We start from the raw sequence: 22,061 nt of genomic DNA on the forward strand, positions 1-22,061 counted from the left end.
AATCTATCTGAATCCTTAATCTATCAATAGAAGGACGACGATACTCGAAGACTTTCCACTTTCAGCCCTAAGAGGGAACAACTCTCAAACGTGATAAAAGCCGTATTTTCGGCACCTTCATGCTCCTTCTTGAAAAAATGGGGTCCAACCCTATAATCTAGTCGTTGGGGTTTTGCTTCGTCTTTCTCCTTAGGGACAAACATCGACTCACTACATGATGGAGTAGACCAAGGCGAAGAACTGATATAGATAGTCATATTGGCCTCTCGCACTGCCAGACTTTTAGTTTGATTTATTGATTCAAGGAATAGATCCCTGACGAAATTCCTTTAAAGAAGGACATCTCCTTCCCTGCCTGCTTCTTTGCCACAACCACAGCTACGGCTAGTAGTATTCATAGGGTCCTTTGATCGCATTCTTTCCCGCTGAAGAGTCTGATCCATCTCCTATCCTTCTTGGGAAAGCTATGGTACTAATGGCTGGCCTAGCTGGCACTTTCTTTATGCTAATCAAACTAAAAATTCTTTGAGTTGAATAGACGATGACTGGACACAACAGAACTCTTCCTCTCTCATAGGGTCACTGACTCAATTTCATTTCTTTAAGGGAGGGTTCTAGCTGAAGGGCGGTCCTTTTCATCTCTAACTCGAATGTTCGAGCTAATGTTTCCGGTAGTTGGAGTTGCGGGGAAGCTTCCCGGATGAAAAGAAGTTGAATGAGAACTGGCAGAATATATGCATGGAGATTGACTTGGTGCGAAGGAAAATAGTAGATCTTCCATAGGCGCTTTTCGGACTACACGCCAGTCTTTTTCACCAAGAGCTTGTTCCGAAATGGAGAAGTACTTTGGAATGATTTTATTGGGACGCTAGTGAGTTAATGAGCACTCTTTGCATGGTTCCATCAACCCTTTTCTTGCGTGTTCTGAATCGACTTCTCATCTATAAAGAAGAGATGCCCCGTAGAAGACTCCAGGCCACCGAAGCTAACAAAAGGCTAAGGAGACCCATTTAGTTCTTTGTTCTTATGCCGACTAAAGCTAGCGGAGCCACAGCTTGAATCTCCCTAGAAATCCCCACTCGTAGCCCAACGGCTGGGTTTGTTAAGCATATTCGATTGGAAGCTCTTCTTCACCGGGTTAAGCGATGGTAGTTTTAGGCTTGGCTTATCACCATATCCAACCCGAATTCCGTAGTTCGAAAGGAGAATTAGGCTACCTGAGACCAACTGATTATCCAAAACATGAGACTGCTTTCTTAGCAAAGCTTTGCTTGGCTCAGCTTAGTCTCTATCTCTAATGGCTAGACCAAGACCCCTGGTCGGATACTTTTATTGACCTCTTGTTGTTTGCAAAAAAGCTATCCAGATTGCAATAAGTCTTGTCATCCTTGCATGTTTTTGACCTGGCATGCTTCTTGCTTTCTTTTCGTAAGAACCGGCGTTGAAGAGGAGTGTGATGCCAGGGGAAGTCGACTCGGTTACCGGGTCTCTCCTGTGAGGGATCGTTATATAGTTTTCATCTGGTAGGTCTTCTTACTTATGATGCCTGGAACTTTAACTAGAACTGGGCATTCCTCAACCGAAACAATTAGAGAACTAGTTATTCCCGCGGGACACGAACTTACATGAAACTAAACTTTAAAAACAAGTTTACTTTTGTTAGAAAATAGAAAAACCAACGGAAAAGAAAGTCTCATGTTGCTCCTCAGAAAACGCGTGGAATAGTCTCATTGGCCCTCGTCGATGGGACAATCCAGTGTATGTGTTACAAGGCAACTAGCATTTAGTTCGTGAAAGAATGTTTCGTTGGAAAAACCAACGCCGACGTCAAGATCAGTCTCCTTTCTCTTTTCGGGAGCAGAGCTGAAAAAGATGGGAAATTCCAATGATTCTTCGTTTATTAGAATGTCGATTCCTCACAATCGCTCTTTGTGATGCTGCGGAACCATGGCAATTAGGATCTCAAGATGCAGCAACACCTATGATGCAAGGAATCATTGACTTACATCACGATATCTTTTTCTTCCTCATTCTTATTTTGGTTTTCGTATCACAGATGTTGGTTCGCGCTTTATGGCATTTCAACGAGCAAACTAATCCAATCCCACAAAGGATTGTTCATGCAACTACTATCGAAATTATCCGGACCATATTTCCAAGTGTCATTCTTTTGTTCATTACTATACCACCGTTTGCTCTGTTATACTCAATGGACGGGGTATTAGTAGATCCAGCGATTACTATCAAAGCTATTGGACATCAATGGTATCGGAGTGCGCCTCTTAACGAGGGTGATTTAAGTGCAACGAAATGTACCGGTGGTTCGCGAAGCATCTGGCTTACCGGTCATCTCCCATTCCCGTCGTCGAGAGACTAAAAGAACTATAGCATGCCAGAAACGGGGAGTTGAGGTGGTTAGACCTATACCCCGAAATGCTCCCAGCATAGGAGCCTATGGTTCCATTCTTGTTATTGCTGGAGGTACACATACCTCTTCTCGATGTGGTGGAGCGATATACGAAAAATAGATGCTTAGCCTGCAATGTCCGATAACGGGGCTTCAGTAGTGAATCTATCGGCACCACAGCAGTGGCATACAACCTTGGACCTAAGGGCTGGTCCCGTTACCTTTCGGAATGGGGGAACCCCGTTGGCAACAACCACGGTAGTAGTTGCGGAACTACTGGGCCAAGAGAGGACAACCTGTTGTTCCTGCTCCTCCTTCTTCGCTTCGGGGACGGAGGTCCTACGGTAGGTAAGAGCACGCACAAGCACTTGACCGAAGGGGACCAGCGCTTCTACTCCTCCACCGAGGAGCCGTTCTTGCGAGAAGCAAGGGATGACATGAACGGTGGGAGGTCAAAGAAAGAGAATTGACCTCTGAATACAGTGATCCTATGATCTAGATAGACTCCGTCCTTTTTCTTTTAGATAAGGGTGACTCAATAAATTGGGGGTGGGACCTACTAGCATAATGCAGGCTGGAACGTGGGAATTCGAGGTCTCATGAACGAGTTTTTTTTCGTGGACAAACAAACTTTCCGGTCTTTTTTATGGATCCTTTTAGATCTATGGGCCGGCCGTTCACATGAGCATAGGGAATCTATACTAGAGCCTTCGACTTGGCCCCTGGCAGGATAGGTGAGGAATCAGTCTTGATCTGATCTATTGGGGCCTACAACTTCGCCAAAGCCGACTAGCATCCCTTTCCGTGGTGAACTGGCCGTCCCATACCTTCATTTTGTCTCATGTGTGTTGAACATTGTCTTCCTCGGTTCCAGCTTCACTGATGTAGGTAGGGCTGGGCGAGAAAGGGTCCCCTCTTGCCTATTAGTAAGCGGGCCTTCGATTCCACCGGGGTCTTACGGTCTCATAGAGGGGGGAGAACTGCCTAACTAAAGAAGAATAGTGCTCTTTATAAATAAGAGTAGGCGTGGAGAGCTTTTTGCGGGGAAACTTGCAAGTCAAGTTTGGGGGGAGGCGGGCGTCGACCCAACCTTATGAGTATTCGGACTATAACAGTTCCGATGAACAGTCACTCAGTTTTGACAGTTATACGATTCCAGAAGATGATCCAGAATTGGGTCAATCACCTTTATTAGAAGTTGACAATAGAGTGGTTGTACCAGCCAAAACTCATCTACGTATGATTGTAACACCCGCTGATGTACCTCATAGTTGGGATGTACCTTCCTCAGGTGTCAAATGTGATGTTGTACCTGGTCGTTCAAATCTTACCTCCATCTCGGTACAACGAGAAGGAGTTTACTATGGTCAGTGCAGTGAGATTCGTGGAACTAATCATGCCTTTACGCCTATCGTCGTAGAAGCAGTGACTTTGAAAGATTATGCGGATTGGGTATCCAATCAATTAATCCTCCAAACCAACTAAACCGGGGAAGCTGAAGCGGAAATGCAATTCTCGGGTGAGGGAAGGGGGAAGCTCCAGGAAGGCTTCGCTCGCTCACTCAAAAAGCTCTAACGCTCATTTACGAGTGGAGTGCATAAGCCCTTATTGAAGTAGGGTGAGGCCTTACTACACGAGCTCGTAAGTCAAGCACGGAACGAACCTTGTCTACGAAGCTTCGCTTCATCATCTTGCTTGCTTCTGGCGAAGCTTAACGCACTATAACATAGGCATGCATGATGGTATGGTAGGAAGACTCCTTTTAAGGCCGACCACTACATAGGAGCGATAGGAAGCCAAGCCGTCAAAAGGAAAGGCGAGCAGCCCTTATTGCAATAGCAAACGGCCTACTTATAGCCCTATTTATACCCTTTCTCGGGGACTTCAACGGGCCTTACAAGCTCAATAAATTGCAATTCTTCACCTTTTCCTCAGACAGTGGGAATGCATTTTCTTACTTGATTGACATTGACAGATATGTGTACCACACCGAACAAGCAATATGTCATATGCTTGATGTACCAGCCAAGCCAACTCTTTTTTTCTCAGTTCCCTTATCCTTAGCGCAAAAGTAAAAATAAAATGAAAGAGAGTTTGTATTTGCAAATGAAAATGAATATGGATCTAAATAAATTAGATAATCAATCAATAAATAAGAATTGGAATAGTAGAAAAAATATCCTTCGCCCCTTATCTCTTCATCGTCGTCGGTTCCGTCACTTGTGGTATTCGTTTAGAATCTTGTTGACCCTACTCGCTTACTCCTATTTTCCTTATTTCTTTTTCGACATAATTAATTAGAACTTTCTTGAAAGAATGGGGTTCTCTCTGGGGGGGGGCACCCTCTCTTCCTTTTTGAGAAAGATGGGCTTGTTTTTTTTCAATAAGTTCTATTGCTTTGACACATTTAGTATATAACATAATACATATAAGAAAAAAGTACTAAAGGCGAAGGGCATTCTGTTGTACAGCTACTTTGGATAGTTACAAAGGTAACCGGTAGGTGACTGTTGAATCGATAGTAGTTACGGAAGGGGGAAATAGCTCAGTTGGTTAGAGTGCTGGTCTGTCATGCCAGAAGTCGCGGGTTCGAACCCCGTTTTCCCCGCCCGATCTTTCTTTCTTCCTGAGGTCATACCTCTGCCACTTTACCCTGAGTTTCACTAAGGCATATAACCCCATTCGGGTAAGAGGATCAAGCAGTGGGGAACATCTATTTATATGCATGTTAGCATCAACAACATCTTTTTCCAAGTCAATTACATCGATCCTCGGTGCTAGGTACTCAGGTAAGTCTATCCTGAGGATAGAACTAGAGCAAGTAAGCTCATCGGACTATCAAGTCAGTCAGGAATTAGCGTATAGAAACGTATGCGCAGGCGCAACAAAGCGCTCATCCCTTGTTCTTTCGCTTGGAAGCTCAATCCCCTCGCTTCTTCTTTCGCCTCTACGCTCGTGCTTTCAGCAAGTTCGTACCAGTCGTCAGTCAAGGAGGGAGCTCCAACCTCCGCGCCTAGCCGCAGCCTAAACGCTGGTTCTATCCCGGCCAAGCAAGCAAGGGGAACCCCGGTGGGAAGAGGGAAAGAAAGATCAGGGGAAGAAGCAGGGTAGAGGAATTGGTCGACTCATCAGGCTCATGATCTGAAGACAGCAGGTTCGAATCCTGTCCCCGCCTCTGCACAAGGCTATCCTTCGTTGCACACCTAATGGAAAGCACTGGCTAGATTTCCGATGAAGGAAGCCGTCTACTAACCGGAATACTACAGCAGAGGACAAAACTAGGGACTTCGAAAACGAGGATAGTTTGCCAGGTAGGGATACCGTTGTTCGAATTGAAAAAAGATACCTTTCCCCAGAGAGATAGGATTCGATTAGGGATACCGATAAGGAAGGGGTCTGGTGCTCAGGGGAGTACTAGCTCCTGCGTTAGCCTCAATCGAACCATTCGCCATTCCTAGTACTTTTTTTTAGGAGCCGGTGCCGAAACAGAGGTGGGAGCCGTAGAAGATCCAATGAACTGTTCCCTTAACAAAGAAATCGAAGGAAGGGACAAGATCAAAAATAATTTGATCACAGACTTGGGGCTTTGTTGACACGGGGTTCGTCGGCCCGGCTTTCACTTGGAAAAATAGGAGATTGAGTTCCACATTAGTGCAAGCCAGATTAGACCGTGCTCTTGTGTCCCCTTCTTGGGATTCTCTTTTTCATTCGTAAAGACTCTTTACCTTGCTTTTGGAATAGGTTCCCCCTCTGCTGTTTACCGGCGATGTTTTGATCCTCTTGAGTTGAAAGAGCAGCAGGGGCAAATGCTTGTACAAGGTCATCAACTCCTCGGGCAACAACGTCACCTGCTTTTTTAGGTTGCTTCAGATATAGATGGGTAAGGTCTTTCAAAGGCTTTTGGGGATGAAAAGGTTGGCTTCAATAGTCTATCTTGCCTTTCTATTCTCTAGTGTAGGGTGACAACAGCATTTTCATTTTCTCTTTCCTAGATCCATTAGATACTCGTCATAAATAGCGGCACGTTAGAACATTATCTACATGTTTCCTTTTCTTGCTTCATGGCACATGCCTATTGTAAAACATACCTACCGGGAGAAAAGTACCAGTTTGTGAACATGCCATTCCCTTTCTTCGTGCACTCATTTACTAGATAGTCAGGAACCTTCTTTTGACTTGACCAGCTTACTTTACTAGTAGAGTAGTAGGCCTTTGCTTCTGAACGACCTTACAAAATGTATCAACTAGAAATGAATCGGTGTCATAAACGAATTTCGCTAACCGTAGTAGTAAATAGCGTGACACCAAGCAATCGATCAAAGCCAACTCAAGTTGTATGGAAGGTGGACGGTCGAATTACCCAACTGAAATGAAGAAAGCAATCCGCATAGCCGGAGTCCAGTTGGATAGTTCAGGCTACGGAAGAAGACATGATGCCATTTCTCTTATCGATACAGGAAAATGAGCTATTAGTAGAAACTACCTGGAATTCCCGTGAACCATCCGAGAGTAACCGCGCACCCGAGGTGTTCAAAGCCCCTTAGCAATGGGAACGGAATAGCGGAAATTCCATACGTTGATCACCAATGTTGCATGTCTTTCCTTAAGCTGGAGTACTTTGAGTTAGAAGGCCTACTTTATTCGTCCTTTTAAAGCCTACTTATTCGTCTAGCTATTTCCAATTCTAATAAATAACCCGATCATATCATATCTTGGAAAACCCTAAGACTACCCAAGGTTGTACCCTACAGTGTTACCTATAGTCTATACTTGTGTATACGTTGCCTTCTGGCTCAGCAGGTAGCAACCAGATCGAGATTCCTCATTTCATCCCGAAGGAAAGCTCGGTGGAATCACCTATTTATACCCTTGTTGGTTGCCCTTCCAATCAGAAAAAGAACAAAAAAAGCGAGAAAACGTATGCACAGGTTTCCTGTGCAACGGCTTTCGAGTATAATAAATTAGGGAAAATGATGATTCCCTCCAGCTAAAGATCATTCGCTCTTACCTCGTTCTGAGGGGGCACTACCCGGAACCGCTGATCGATACCATCCACCTCTTGCATTTTAAGCATATAGGCGCATGGAAAGGACGGGATATGTCATACAAAGAAATTTGAATCCAATCACAGTCCTTGATTCGCCGTATCGTCTTGTGCAGACAGCAATGGTGGCTAGTGTAAGTAGGGATGACGGATCTGACGTGAGTCTACCGATTCTAAAATGGTGAACCGGATTGTTTTTTTTGAGGAATCTTTAAAACAGTGACTTTTCTCTGCGCCAACCAGGGGCGGTAGTCCCACGTATTTATCTGTTAGAGCTTCGGTCATGATGTTCAAAGCTATGCAAACCTCCACTCTATGATCAACAGTAGTATTAGGACTAAAATAGATGCTTGATTTACCGTCGCTTACCAGCTGGCCAGATGAGGCGCAGTAAGAATCAAGACAGTTCTTCAGACAGGCTGCATTACTTGCATCAGCCTTCATCAAAATGAGGGAGTCGTCAGCAAACAAGAGGTGTGACACCGAGGGGGCGTCCCGGCACACCTTCACTCCCAAAAGATTATTGTTCTCCTCAGCATGAAGTAACAAGCTTGAGAGCCCCTATGCACATAAAGGAAAAAGTACGGACTGAGGGGGTCTCCTTTGCGAAGCCCTTTTGAGGGTACAAAACTATCAGTTTCATGGTCATTAAACCGAACAAGGTACTTTACAGATGATACACATTCCATCATCAAAGAAACCCATCTTGGTGCAAACCCCATCTTAAGCATTATTTCTTTCAGGAAGCACCATTAATCTCTGGTAATATTCCCGGTTGGCAAGCATTTTGTTAATCACCCTATAAATAACGTTACATAGGCTTGTCTTTATTGCGTTACCTTTTCTGCATTCTCCACTTTTGGTATCAGCATGATAACTGAGTCATTCCAGCCCTCAGATATGTTTTGTGTTCACGGCCTGGAGTACTTCAGTCACTAAGTCATTCTCAAGCATCAGCCAGAAACGCTTGAAAAATACAGCATGAAGCCCGTCTGGTCCCGGGGCCCTCAAATCCCCAATATTGAACAGTGATTTCTTTATTTCGTCTGCTGTGAATGGAGCCAGGAGACTCTCATTCATCTGCTGCGTGACCCTCGCCCGCACCTTGTTAATCGCATCCGGGTCTGGAGCTAGGACCTCGGAGGTAAACAAATGAGAGAAATAGCCCTAAATATGTGCACCGAGTAAGTCAATACCTTCTATTCGATCTCCAGTATCGCTCATCAAGTACTTGATCAGATTCCTCTTTTTTCTTGCAATTGCAAAGTGGTGGAAAAAATTTGTATTTCGGTCACCATGTCGTAGCCAATTGGCTCCGCCCCGCTGGAGCCATGCTACTTCTTCTTGTTCAAACAGGTTCTCGAGCAGCAGTCAAATTGACTTCCCCTGCTTGAGCGTAATGCCCGCCCCTGGTGTGGTGGAAAAAGCCTCGTTTTCTATTCCTTTTAAAGCTGCTGATGCGAGCTACCGAACAAACAAGATTAGTACAAAAAGCCACAACTAGCACTAGCTTTCGTGATTGCTTCTTTCTACCTTTCTCACTCCGGTAATTGCTCCTTCTCCAAAATATCACTACGGACAAGATGAGCTAATAGAAAAAGTTAGGGCAACAGATGATAGCGACTCGCCAGACTCGAACTGGCATAGGAGGATCGGATCAAACGAAATTAGCCTTTCTTCCATCAATAGGAATCGCTTTGATTTCGCAGTTCAAGAGGATGGCGGGGGCAACCTCTCTACATCTGCGGGCCGGTAGGCCAGCCAACTAACTCTTCAAATGAAGAACTTATTTCCCCACATCTAGGAACCTCTCATTACCAGTCCTCGGGATTCCGGAGGTTGGTCGGGTTCTCAAAGTCTTTCCACTCAGTCCAGAGGTTTTTCTGGTTCATCGAATCTAATTTATCCCAGTCAGGCCCGATTCTCTGGGTCAAAGAATCTCGTATATCCCCCCCGGGTATATCTTCCACTCTTAAAAGTTTTAATTTGGCTTTAGGGAGGTCTAAAATCCTTCTTTTCCAAATTTCCCCCAAATAATGACTTTTACGTAATTCCTCATTACTTCGCAAACTTTTAAGGATCTCCCTTAAGGTTTTTACATCATATTCTTCTCCGTTTCCTTTTCAGATGGCATTGCCAGCACCATCCGTATTCCAAAGGATGTGGCAATTTTGAGGGCCAGATTTATCCATTAGCTCCGCTAGTATTGACGATTTCTTAATATAAATTATCTCTACTAGTGTCATAAGCTTCTCTTGGGATAATACCGAGGTTTTCCTAGTGGCATCAAGATGCACCAAATTGAAATAGATTTGCTCTTTGCTAAGAGGTACATGAATGGTAGGAGATACATCCATATCCATGGTTGGAGATAAATCCATTGGTGGATTCGAAGTACTTGGGCCTGTACCTCCATAATTTTCTAATATCGGTGGAGTCGAAGTACTTGGACCTGCACATCCATAATTTTCTAATATTGGGTTATGCAGACGACCAGGAATTTTATAAAACATATTATTCTCCCCAATTGCATGTCTTGTCATATAGTCAAGAAAATGAGCTTGGGATTGAAAATCGAGTTGCAAACTTAAAGGTATAGCTGGCCCTTGTATAGGTTGGAGCTCCGTGAACCCTTGTGGGGCTGGCGTCTCCTGAACTATTTGAGCAGCCCCCCTTGTGGCTGGGGTAGACTCTCAGTAGTATTGGTAAAGAAGGGTTGTGCTGCCGCTAATAATTCAAAGACAGCCGAAGAAACGGTTCTCATGGGGTTCAGTCTCACAAGAGACACTTTTCTTCCTCGGGGTGAAGAGGTGGAGTGCATGCCAGTGGACACCGTCTTAAAAGTGACTCTGCTAAGCGATGGTGGCGTCTCTCTACTAATCGCATTCTGTTTAAGAATCACTGTTCTCATGATCGAATGACGAAATAGATATACGAACTGTATAGGATCATTCGCTGGGATGGGATAAGTGATTCTTTTATAGGATTCTCATGGGATCGTAGAATCAACTAAGGATGGAATAGGTATTTGTGATCGATCAGCTTCCAGTATGACCGAAGACTTTCTATCTGCATTCAAAATAACCACACAATCAGGTTGTTGGTTCAACCCAAAATTGATCTTCTTCTTTCTTGAACGGAATTTTTTTTTATTTGCAAAAGAATTGGTCAAAAACGCCCCGATCTTCCATTGAGAATCATCGAAACAATGAGAATTCACATTTCTTAAATAGCTTCTTAAATAGCTCGCCATTTCTTCCGTTATCTCATAAATAAATAAATGATTGGTCTTTAAAAAGAAGGAACGGCCTTTTTGACGAATGGGAGATCTTATAAAATGAAGAGCGTTTCGTAAACAAATCAGTGTCTTGTCTGAATCGAGAATAGCAATTCCATTTCTTGAACCACGGATATAGACTTTGAAATGGTGATCAGCTACCCGACGGCCGAGATGTGCATTCGTACAAAGTAATTTAGTACAGACTATCGAAAGCATTGTCATTTTGCGATTTGAGTTCCGGAGATACAGGTGGTAAGTTATGGGTAATGCGGGGAACTTTAAGACGAGATAGGATACCTAATATGGGAGTGGTTTAAGTGAGAGAATAGCTCCCTTACCAAACCAACTGAGCTATTTGCCATGTTTTTGACAAATGACCTAACTTTGATGTGATGTGCCCGGCTAGCCCGGATCATTCTTAGAGCAGTCGAGGTTACCGGAATTACGGCCTTCCATACAAGAACTGGCACTATTGTAACTCGCTATGGGCCTCCTGCCTTCTCGAAAGAAACTGGCTTTTGAAGAAATTACTCTATTTTACGCATTTAGTTGAAGCGGATTCAAAGAGCTCTATCGAGCAAGGAAGGAGTATACTATACTGTAGCTGGATAAGCTAGATACCAAAACTTTGATAAAGATTGAGGCAACCCATTTGAGGAAGAACCGTACGGACCCCTGTGGAGATGGCTAGAACAATCCTCGATGAGGCACTTCGCATGGTATCTTGCTTGGCTACCCTGGACACTCGTCTGGATATCCTTCCATGACAATTATGACCTTTAAAGGTATCCAGATAGTTACCAAATTCACCTGAACTTTCAGAGTTGGAACTGATTGGACATAGTAGTAGGTACCAAAACTCCACAACAACATTACATTAACCAATATGTGGGCAGATCCTTCTGTCCAATTGAGAGTGCATTGGATATAGAAGAAGCTGGACAAGTGAACTCGCTTTAAACCAACTAAATGCAATTGTACGGGAATCAACTTCTCATTTATTGTCTTTTCAGTTGATGATCCACTTGGATATGCTCTTGTGGAGGACTTAATGATTATTCGTTCGCCGGAACCAGAAGTAAAAATTGTTGTGGATAGGGATACTGTAAAAACATCTTTTGAGGAATGGGCCAGACCCGACCATTTCTCAAGAACACTAGCTAAGGGCCCTGATACTACCACTTGGATCTGGAACCTACATGCCGATGCTCACGATTTCGATAGTCATACTGGTGATTTGGAGGAGATTTCTAGAAAAGTCTTTAGTGCTCATTTCGGGCAACTTTCCATTATCTTTCTTTGGTTGAGTGGCATGTACTTTCATGGTGCCCGTTTTTCCAATTATGAAGCATGGCTAAGTGATCCTACTCACATTGGACCCAGTGCTCAGGTAGTTTGGCCTATAGTAGGGCAAGAAATAGTGAATGGTGATGTAGGTGGGGGTTTCCGAGGAATCCAAATAACCTAAGGTTTTTTTCAGCTTTGGCGAGCATCTGGAATAACTAGTGAATTACAACTCTATTGTACTGCAATTGGTGCATTGATTTTTGCAGCGTTAATGCTTTTTGCTGGTTGGTTCCATTATCACAAAGCCGCTCCACAGTAGTGAAGTCTCATCTTTTGTATTGGCCGAAGTGACAATAGTCACATTGAACCCTCGAATATGCTCGAAGATCTCGAAATGATCTTCCAGTTCCGGGGAGAATTCGCAAAACTCCGTTTCCATAAAGAATTTGATGGAGTTTTCCCGTATTTCGACCGGAGAATCTAACATAGACATTACTGTCAAGATTCTTACCAAAAAATGGTACATTCCATGCCCTCGGAGAACGCTTTGTCGTGCAAAGTCACTGGCATATCCAGTGTCTTTTTCGGACCCCAAGAATGGATTGGATCGAAACGACTTTCCTGCTTGAAAATAGGGGCCCCTTTGTGTCTGTATGAATCTCTGACCGCACAAAATCTCCATAGCCAATTTTCCAAATTGGATTCTGAAATCAGAGGAAGCTTTTGGTACTAATCTTATTTCAAACAATCCACGAACTTCCATAACATTGGCGTGATTCAGTTTGAGCAACAGATCCTGACGTAATACATCTTCGTAATGAAAATGGAGTGGAAACATCATGGCTTTTCCGCTTTTTTTGAGAATGAGCACTTTGAACTATCCGCTTCAAAAAGGATAGTTGATCGAACCGAAACCAATGTCAAGTACGAGTTATTAAGCGCCGAATCAAAAAAAGTGTACTTCCTTTACGCTTGATGTAGGATTTACCTATTAATATGAAGTTCACTCTTCTGCTGACTTGAGTCCAGAAGGGAAGCGACTGATTTCCAATTCTTCTTTGCTAGCGCTTGACTCCTGTGGAATTCCATTAAAAAGCTTAAAATAAAGCCTTTTATTTGGTTTTTGAGATACTAGTTATTTATAGGTTAAGTTCGATATTTCACTCCGTGGGCCGGCTAATTAATTCAAGTAATTCCTGGAGGGGAATCAATCGAAGAGATTGCCTGCCCATGCTACAATTCCTTACTCAAAAGGACTAGAGTGCTAAGCTACCCCCCCGGCACCACCACTATAATGAATGGCTCAAACAAATAGGAGATGAGAATATAATTGATCCTTTCTAGAATAGAGTATAAAGAGAAGCTTGCCTTGATAAAGCACAACCTTTCGCACTCCAGTAGGCATATATTGTTACAAGGTTATGTCCAAAGGTCTCACAAACGCCGGTGCTACATATCAACGCGCCATGACTAAGATCTTCGATGAGATAATACATAAGATTGTCGAGTGCTATGTAGATGATCTCGTTGTAAAGGCGGTATCCTATGAAGAACATCTTCAACATCTCAGAATCGTATTCGACCGCCTAAGGCAACATGCACTCAAGTTAAACCCGTTGAAGTGCGCCTTCATGGTCTCGTCAGGCAAATTCATAGGGTTTGTCATTCGACATCGGGGAATAGAAATCGACCCGAGTAAAATCAAGGCCATACTCGAAATTCCTCCTCCTCAAAACCTTAAGGAGCTGCGTTCGCTTCAAGGGCGCCTGGCATACATCAGGCGATTCATAGCCAATTTTGCAGGAAGAATCCAACTCGAATTAAGATACCAACCAAGACTTCCCATTCGCCGGGCGAGATGATCGGATTTTGTTCCCCATTTTCGATAAGGTATTAGTTTAGGTCTCTGCTGAGCCACTGAGCTAGAAGTGACTATAGTTATGGGTCTCGTCTCAATGAAGCCATCTTCTCCCCGAAAACTCTCTATTTAGGATCAATGCCATGTCCGAGTCAGTGTGGTTCCCCCGGCGCTGCTGTACTGACCAAGAGGTCTGATTCAGTTGAAACACCCGAGTTAGCTATTGATAAAGGTCACTCATTGAAAGGTCCAAAGATACAAATAAATTAAGATGTAGCTTTCTTAGTTTCATACTTATAGGAGGCGATCCCTTGTTTTTTGACCCGGTAGAGCAATCCGAATTAGATTTCATATAGGGATCGTTCGTTTCTTCTCCACTTTACCCTGATGTTTTATGAGAAATCATTATTTGTTTTTGTATCACGCTGTTATCTTTTTCGTTTCTTGAAATATCGAGTGAGAATCTCATTCAGCTTTTGAGGATCCTCCAAATTGTACTTAAGATCAATAAGGTCCCTAAGTGATGTGGCGTCCTTTCCCTCGCATTTCATGATTTGGTTGATCCTATCGGAAAAAAGCACAGTGGAAGGCATCTGCCCCAGAGCCCTCATGGGGGCACTTTGCTTAAAGTGTCTGAGTAGCATTGAACCGAAAATTTCATTTTTATCTATTTGTTCGATAACCGCCTTTCGAGCGTCATCGTCGGATGATGGATACTTTTGTCGTACTTCATAGGTATTTTCCCTTTTTATCTTTTCCAAAAGGTTCACCCCGAAATCTTGGTCCCGCTTTGCATCTGTTTCAGCTAGGGAACAAGACTGGCTTTTGGAAGGTTTCCCTCCATCTGTCGGATCCAAGAGAGGGCCTGTGGTTGGGGTGGCGCCGCTCTCCTCCGAGCTGAAGGGAATTTCTATTAGGTCGTCCCGGGTACGCACTGAACTAAAGAAAATTGGTTCTATTATCACAAAGCCGCTCCCAAATTGGCCTGGTTCCAAGATGTAGAATCCATGTTGAATTACCACTTAGCGGGATTATTAGGACTTGGGTCTCTTTCTTTCTTTCTTGGGCGGGACACCAAATTCATGTATCTTTACCAATTAACCAATTTCTTGACGCTGGGGTGGATCCTAAAGAGATACCACTTCCTCATGAATGTATCTTGAATCGGGACCTTTTGGCTCAACTTTATCCTAGTTTTGCCGAAGGAGCAACCCCTTTTTTCACTTTAAATTGGTCCAAATACGCAGAATTTCTGACTTTTCGCGGAGGACTAGATCCAGTAACCGGTGGTCTCTGGCTGACCGATATTGCGCACCATCATTTAGCTATTGCTATTCTTTTCCTAATCGCAGGTCATATGTATAGGACCAACTGGGGTATTGGCCATGGACCTAAAGATATTTTGGAGGCTCACAAGGGCCCATTTACAGGACAAGGCCATAAGGGTCTTTATGAAATCTTAACAACGTCATGGCATGCTCAATTATCTCTTAACCTAGCTATGCTAGGCTCTACAACCATTGTTGTAGCTCATCATATGTATTCTATGCCTCCCTATCCATACCTAGCTACTGACTATGGTACACAACTTTCCTTGTTCACACACCACATGTGGATTGGCGGATTTCTAATAGTCGGTGCTGCTGCACATGCAACAATTTTTATGGTAAGAGACTATGATCCAACTACTCGATACAACGATCTATTAGATCGCGTCCTTAGACACCGCGATGCAATCATATCCCACCTTAACTGGGTATGTATATTTCTAGGTTTTTACAGTTTTGGCTTGTACATTCATAATGATACCATGAGTGCTTTAGGCCGTCCACAAGATATGTTTTCGGATACCGCCATACAATTACAACCTATCTTTTCTCAATGGGTACAAAATATCCATGCTACTGCGCCTGGCGTAACAGCTCCTGGTGCAACAACAACTACTAGCTTAACGTGGGGAGGCGGCGAGTTAGTAGCAGTAGGTGGCAAAGTGGCTTTGTTACCTATTCCATTAGGAACCGCGGATTTTTTAGTCCATCACATTCATGCATTTACCATACATGTGACTGTATTAATACTTTTGAAAGGTGTTTTATTTGCTCGGAGTTCCCGTTTGATACCCGATAAAGCAAATCTAGGTTTTCGCTTTCCTTGCGATGGGCCTGGCCGAGGGGGAACATGTCAAGTATCTGCCTGAGATCATGTTTTCTTAGGTTTATTCTCGATGTACAATGCAATTTCGGTAGTCATTTTCCATTTCAGTTGGAAAATGCAGTCGGATGTTTGGGGTACCATAAGTGATCAAGGGGTGGTAACTCATATTACAGGGGGAAACTTTGCACAGTGTTCCATTACGATTAATGGGTGGCTTCGAGATTTCTTGTGGGCACAGGCATCGCAAGTCATTCAGTCTTATGGTTCTTCATTATCTGCATATGGTATTTTTTCTTAGGTGCTCATTTTGTCTGGGCCTTCAGTTTAATGTTTTTATTCAGCGGCCGTGGTTATTGGCAAGAACTCATTGAATCTATCGTTTGGGCTCATAACAAATTAAAAGTTGCTCCTGCTACTCAGCCTAGAGCCTTGAGCATTATACAAGGACGTGATGTAGGAGTAACCCATTACCTTCTGGGTGGAATTGCCATGACATGGGCATTCTTCTTAGCGAGAATTATTGCAGTAGGATAGTGGCTAGGAGGATTTGAAAGGCATTATGGAATTAAGATTTCCCAGGTTTAGCCAAGGCTTAGCTCAGGGCCCCACTACTCGTCGTATTTGGTTTGGTATTGCTACCGCACATGATTTCGAAAGTCATGATGATATTACTGAAGAACGTCTTTATCAGAACATTTTTGCTTCTCACTTTGGGCAATTAGCAATAATCTTTCTATGGACGTCCGGAAATCTGTTTCATGTAGCTTGGCAAGGAAATTTGGAATCATGTATACAGGATCCTTTACACGTAAGACCTATTGCTCATGCGATTTGGGATCCTCATTTTGGTCAACCCGCTGTGGAAGCCTTTACTCGAGGAGGTGCTGCTGGTCCAGTGAATATTGCTTATTCTGGAGTTTATCAGTGGTGGTATACAATAGGATTACGCACCAATGAAGATCTTTATACTGGAGCTCTTTTTCTATTATTTCTTTCTGCGCTGTCCTTAATAGCGGGTTGGTTACATCTACAACCCAAATGGAAACCAAGCCTTTCGTGGTTCAAAAACGCGGAATCTCGTCTCAATCATCATTTGTCAGGACTTTTCGTGGTAATTTCTTTGGCTTGGACAGGACATTTAGTTCATGTTGCTATTCCCGCATCCAGGGGGAGTACGTTCGATGGAATAATTTATTAGATGTATTACCCTATCCCCAGGGGTTGGGACCCCTTTTGACGGGTCAGTGGAATCTTTATGCCCAAAACCCTGATTCGAGTAATCATTTATTTGGTACCGCTCAAGGAGCGGGAACTACCATTCTAACTCTTCTTGGGGGATTCCATCCACAAACACAAAGTTTGTGGCTGACTGATATGGCTCACCATCATTTAGCTATTGCATTTATTTTTCTCATTGTCGGTCACATGTATCGAACTAACTTCGGAATTGGGCACAGTATTAAAGATCTTTTAGAAGCGCATACTTCTCCGGGGGGTCGATTAGGGCGTGGGCATAAGGGCCTTTATGACACAATCAACAATTTGATTCATTTTCAGTTAGGTCTTGCTCTAGCTTCTTTAGGGGTTATTACTTCCTTAGTAGCTCAACATATGTACTCTTTACCTCCTTATGCATTCATAGCACAAGACTTTACTACTCAAGCTGCTTTATATACTCATCACCAATATATCGCGGGGTTCATCATGACAGGGGCTTTTGCTCATGGAGCAATTTTTTTCATTAGGGATTACAATCCGGAACAGAATGAGGATAATGTATTGGCAAGAATGTTAGACCATAAAGAAGCTATCATATCTCATTTAAGTTGGGCTAGCCTCTTTCTAGGATTCCATACCTTGGGCCTTTATGTTCATAACGACGTCATGCTTGCTTTTGGTACTCCAGAAAAGCAAATCTTGATCGAACCTATATTTGCCCAATGGATACAATCTGCTCATGGCAAGACGACATATGGGTTGGATATACTCTTATCGTCAACGAATGGCCCCTCTTTCAATGCGGGTCGAAGCCTATGGTTGCCCGGATGGTTGAATGATGTTAATGAGAATAGTAATTCGCTTTTCTTAACAATAGGACCAGGGGATTTCTTGATTCATCATGCTATTGCTCTAGGTTTGCATACAACTACATTGATTTTAGTAAAGGGCGCTTTAGATGCACGCGGTTCCAAATTAATGCCGGATAAAAAGGATTTTGGGTATAGTTTTCCTTGTGACGGCCCAGGGCGCGGCGGTACTTGTGATATTTCTGCTTGGGACGCATTTTATTTGGTAGTTTTGTGGATGTTAAATACAATTGGGTGGGTTACATTTTATTGGCATTAGAAACATATCACATTATGGCAGGGCAACGTTTCACAATTTAATGAATCCTCCACTTATTTGATGGGATGGTTAAGAGATTACCTATGGTTAAACTCTTCACAACTTATCAATGGATATAATCCTTTTGGGATGAATAGTTTATCGGTATGGGCGTGGATGTTCTTATTTGGACATCTTGTTTGGGCTACTGGATTTATGTTCTTAATTTCCTGGCGGAGGTATTGGCAGGAATTAATTGAGACTTTAGCATGGGCTCATGAACGCACACCTTTAGCTAATTTAATTCGCTGGAGAGATAAGCCCGTGGCTCTTTCCATTGTGCAAGCAAGATTGGTTGGATTAGCTCACTTTTCCTTGGGTTATATATTCACTTATGCAGCTTTCTTGATTGCCTCAACATCAGGCACGTTTGGTTAATTTAGTTTGTTTTTTGTACTGTATCAGCACCTAGTTCATTACTCTTGATAGAGAGGGAGGATCCGCCTTCTTAGATTTCTTTTTCTATTTATTTTTCCATCTAGGATTAGAACCGTATACTTGGTAATAATAGCAACGACACATTATGGCAAAAAAAAGTTTGATTCAGAGGGAGAAGAAGCGGAAGAAATTAGAGCAGAAATATCAATTGATTCATCAATCTTTAAAAAAAAGATAAGAAGCAAAGTTTCTCCCTTGAGTTTGAGTGAAAAAACGAAAATTCGAGAAAAATTGCAATCCCTACCGCGTAATAGTGCACCTACACGCCTTCATCGACGTTGTTTTTTGACCGGAAGACCTAGAGCTAACTATCGACATTTTGGGCTATCCGGACACGTACTTCGAGAAATGGTTTATGAATGTTTGTTAGCGGGTGCAACAAGATCCAGTTGGTAAGGATAAAATACCCTTTCGTATTTGTATGGATTTCTGGAATTGATAATCATAGAGGAGCCCTCTTTACCATTCTGTATAAATGGACTATTCTATTTGTATAGATATGGTAGAGGGGCGTATCCAACCCTCTTTTATCCAGTAGTTACCCCTCTTTAGTTTAAGAGTATAGAGCAGTTTGGTAGCTCATAAGGCTCATAACCTTGGGGTTGCGGGTTCGATTCCCACTACCGGCTCCATACTCCTTCTTTATGATATATGCATGATATATACATCATCCATTTGTATCTGGATTTTTAGATTTCCTAAAAGAGTTTTGGTCTAACAGTTTTTTCTCGGAAGAAGACAAAAAATAAAAGAAGAAAAAAATATGAAAGAAAAGCGTCCATTGTCTAATGGATAGGACAGAGGTCTTCTAAACCTTTGGTATAGGTTCAAATCCTATTGGACGCAATCTTATTTCTATCTATTCTTTAAATAACTATACTAAACTGAAAACAAAGAAAACTTTTTTGCATGATTCAAATGAAAAATCTTTCTCAACGATTCCTGTTCTACTAACAAGAGTAGACATGCAAAATAACAAGAGTAGACATGCAAAATTTATTTGTTACTGAAGAGAAAACCGTTCCAGCTGTTCCTGAATAGCTTCCTTCAAAAGGATTTCCGCTTGCTCGGTGAATGTCTTGCTAGAAGATAGAATTTATTGGAATTGAGGTTTAGTATCTTTTAGGTGTTTACGTAACTCATCCAGAAATTTCTTTACCTGTTCAATTTCTAACGAATCAAGATATCCTCTTGTTCCGGTATAAATAGTAGCTAACCGCTCTTCCACTGGGAGAGGATTTCCTGGGATTGTTTAAGCAATTCCCTTAATTGTCGACCTCTTGCCAATTGATTCTGACTTGTTTTATCGAGAGCAGAGGCGAATTGTGCAAAGGCTTGTAACTCTGCAAATTGAGCTAGTTCCAATTTTGATTTGCCAGCTACTTGTTTCATGGATTTAATTTGAGCCGCGGATCCTACTCTGGAAACAGAAATACCCACATTAATAGCGGGTCGAATTCCGGCATTGAATAGATCCGCAGATAAGAATATTTGTCCATCTGTAATGGAGATTATATTAGTAGGAATATAGGCGGAAACGTCTCCAGATTGAGTCTCAATTATTGGTAAAGCGGTCATACTTCCTTCGCCTAAAAGAGAATTTAATTTAGCGGCTCTTTCTAAAAGGCGTGAATGCAAATAAAAAACATCCCCTGGATAAGCCTCACGGCCGGGAGGTCTTCTTAATAGAAGGGACATTTGGCGATAAGCTTGTGCCTGTTTGGAGAGATCATCATAAATTATTAAAGTATGCCGTTCGCGTTACATAAAATACTCAGCCAGGGTTGCTCCCGTATAAGGAGCGAGGTATTGTAATGTAGCAGGTGAATCCGCCATTTCAGCTACTACAATAGTGTATTCCATGGCCCCCTCCTCATGGAAAGTAGTTACTACTTGAGCTACGGAGGATGCTCTTTGACCGATAGCTACATAAACACATATTACACCTTGCCCTTTTTGATTTCGAATTGTATATGTGGCTACTGCTGTTTTTCCAGTCTGTCTGTCCTCAATAATGAACTCTCGCTGACCGCGCCCTATAGGGATCATCGAATCGATAGCAATTCTAAATGTTTGAAGGGGTTCATATACAGAACGCCTGGAAATTCTACCTGGCGCAGGAGATTCAATTAAGCGAGATTCCGAAGCTACAATTTCGCCTCTCCCATCAATAGGTTTAGCCAGAGCATTTATAACACGACCCAAGTTATATACGCTCACGGGTATCTGAGAAATTCTTCCTGTTGCTTTTACAAAACTTCCCTCTTGATGCTAAACCATAGCTCTAACTGAGTCAACTTCCACAATTTCTAAGAACGATATGCTTTTTTGCATTTTCCACTGTGAAAGCTTCTCTCAATCCCTCCCTAGTCCTTTCTTTCCTGGGCACAGGCTTACCTGGTTGACCGCCCACATTCATTCATTGTTCGTTCTGTTGTGGAATCGAACCACAGAGCTAGCGCAATTGGGATTTAGAGTCCCATGCATGAAACTAAAGAGGATTTTCAGTCCTCTGCTCTACTAGCCAGAACCTAGAAGGACACTTCACACCCGATTTGACACAGCTAGACTGGAAACACTGCTTGTCAAGAGCACAGACCCCAGTATAGAATACTTTTTTGAGTATGTTGGTAAGGTCCGGTCATCCGCTTCTGTGCTTGCACTTCTGCGTAACTAGGGGTGCAAGTCCAGTACAGCGTACTTTCATAATTGAATCAAAAGCGTCGATACATGAAAAATCTCTATATACGATATTTATGACACAGAATGTTGTTCTTTCAACATGATTCCTCAACAATTTTTTCATTGTAACTGACTCTCCGTTCTCTCCGTTCCACTTTGGTTTTCGACTAATAATTACCCTAATGAATTTCTCTTACTGCTTGGTTCCGCATTGGATTTTGGAAACTTTTGTTTAGAAAGTGGTGTCACGACCGTGGGGATAAAATGGATGGTTCAGGAAAGTCTAGTGAAGCGGCACGGTCTAATCATATAGATGACCATAGTGGTATGGTTCCATAGAAAACTACTGGAGGCCATTACCGCCACCGAAATGGTTTGCATGCTCCGTTGGATGATTTGACGATATCGCAGTATCAAGCTAGAACGGTTTCAATTTGTAGGACGGGAAAGAAACCTCATCCTTTGGTGCACACTAACCGATGAAGCTCAACCCTCTCTCGAATTGAGCTATTTCCGCTTTTTCTAA

General features: G+C 42.8%; 2 protein-coding genes, 2 non-coding genes and 1 pseudogene across 4 annotated transcripts; 3 read left to right on the forward strand and 2 right to left on the reverse strand.

Annotated features, from left to right (window-relative positions):
* The first annotated feature begins 1,770 nt into the window (after window positions 1-1,770).
* Window positions 1,771-4,271, forward strand: LOC123430000 (cytochrome c oxidase subunit 2-like). Its single transcript, XM_045113951.1, has 2 exons — window positions 1,771-2,273; window positions 3,498-4,271. Exons 1-2 carry the CDS (start codon window positions 1,886-1,888, stop codon window positions 3,890-3,892), a joined length of 783 nt encoding a protein of 260 aa, XP_044969886.1. The 5' UTR covers window positions 1,771-1,885; the 3' UTR covers window positions 3,893-4,271.
* A 670-nt stretch (window positions 4,272-4,941) lies between these two features.
* TRNAD-GUC lies at window positions 4,942-5,015 on the forward strand. The gene has a single exon. It is a non-coding gene; the product is annotated as a tRNA-Asp (tRNA).
* A 3,330-nt stretch (window positions 5,016-8,345) lies between these two features.
* On the reverse strand, window positions 8,346-11,336 carry LOC123398270 (annotated as a pseudogene).
* A 950-nt stretch (window positions 11,337-12,286) lies between these two features.
* Window positions 12,287-12,883, reverse strand: LOC123398281 (60S ribosomal protein L5, mitochondrial-like). Its single transcript, XM_045092765.1, has one exon. The coding sequence runs from the start codon at window positions 12,857-12,859 to the stop codon at window positions 12,287-12,289; it is 573 nt and encodes a 190-aa protein (XP_044948700.1). The 5' UTR covers window positions 12,860-12,883.
* A 6,744-nt stretch (window positions 12,884-19,627) lies between these two features.
* Window positions 19,628-19,699, forward strand: TRNAR-UCU. Its single transcript has one exon. It is a non-coding gene; the product is annotated as a tRNA-Arg (tRNA).
* Window positions 19,700-22,061: the final 2,362 nt, after the last annotated feature.

The sequence above is a fragment of the Hordeum vulgare genome, chromosome 1H (assembly GCF_904849725.1).
Source record: "Hordeum vulgare subsp. vulgare chromosome 1H, MorexV3_pseudomolecules_assembly, whole genome shotgun sequence".
Taxonomy (NCBI): Eukaryota; Viridiplantae; Streptophyta; class Magnoliopsida; order Poales; family Poaceae; genus Hordeum; species Hordeum vulgare.

Coding starts and splice junctions, on each gene's coding strand:
- LOC123430000 (XM_045113951.1), top strand. CDS start 1,886: ATGATTCTTCGTTTATTAGAATGTCGATTCCTCACAATCGCTCTTTGT. Junction 2,274..3,497: donor TGGACATCAATGGTATCGGA/GTGCGCCTCTTA, acceptor CGTCGACCCAAC/CTTATGAGTATTCGGACTAT.
- LOC123398281 (XM_045092765.1), bottom strand. CDS start 12,859: ATGATGTTTCCACTCCATTTTCATTACGAAGATGTATTACGTCAGGAT.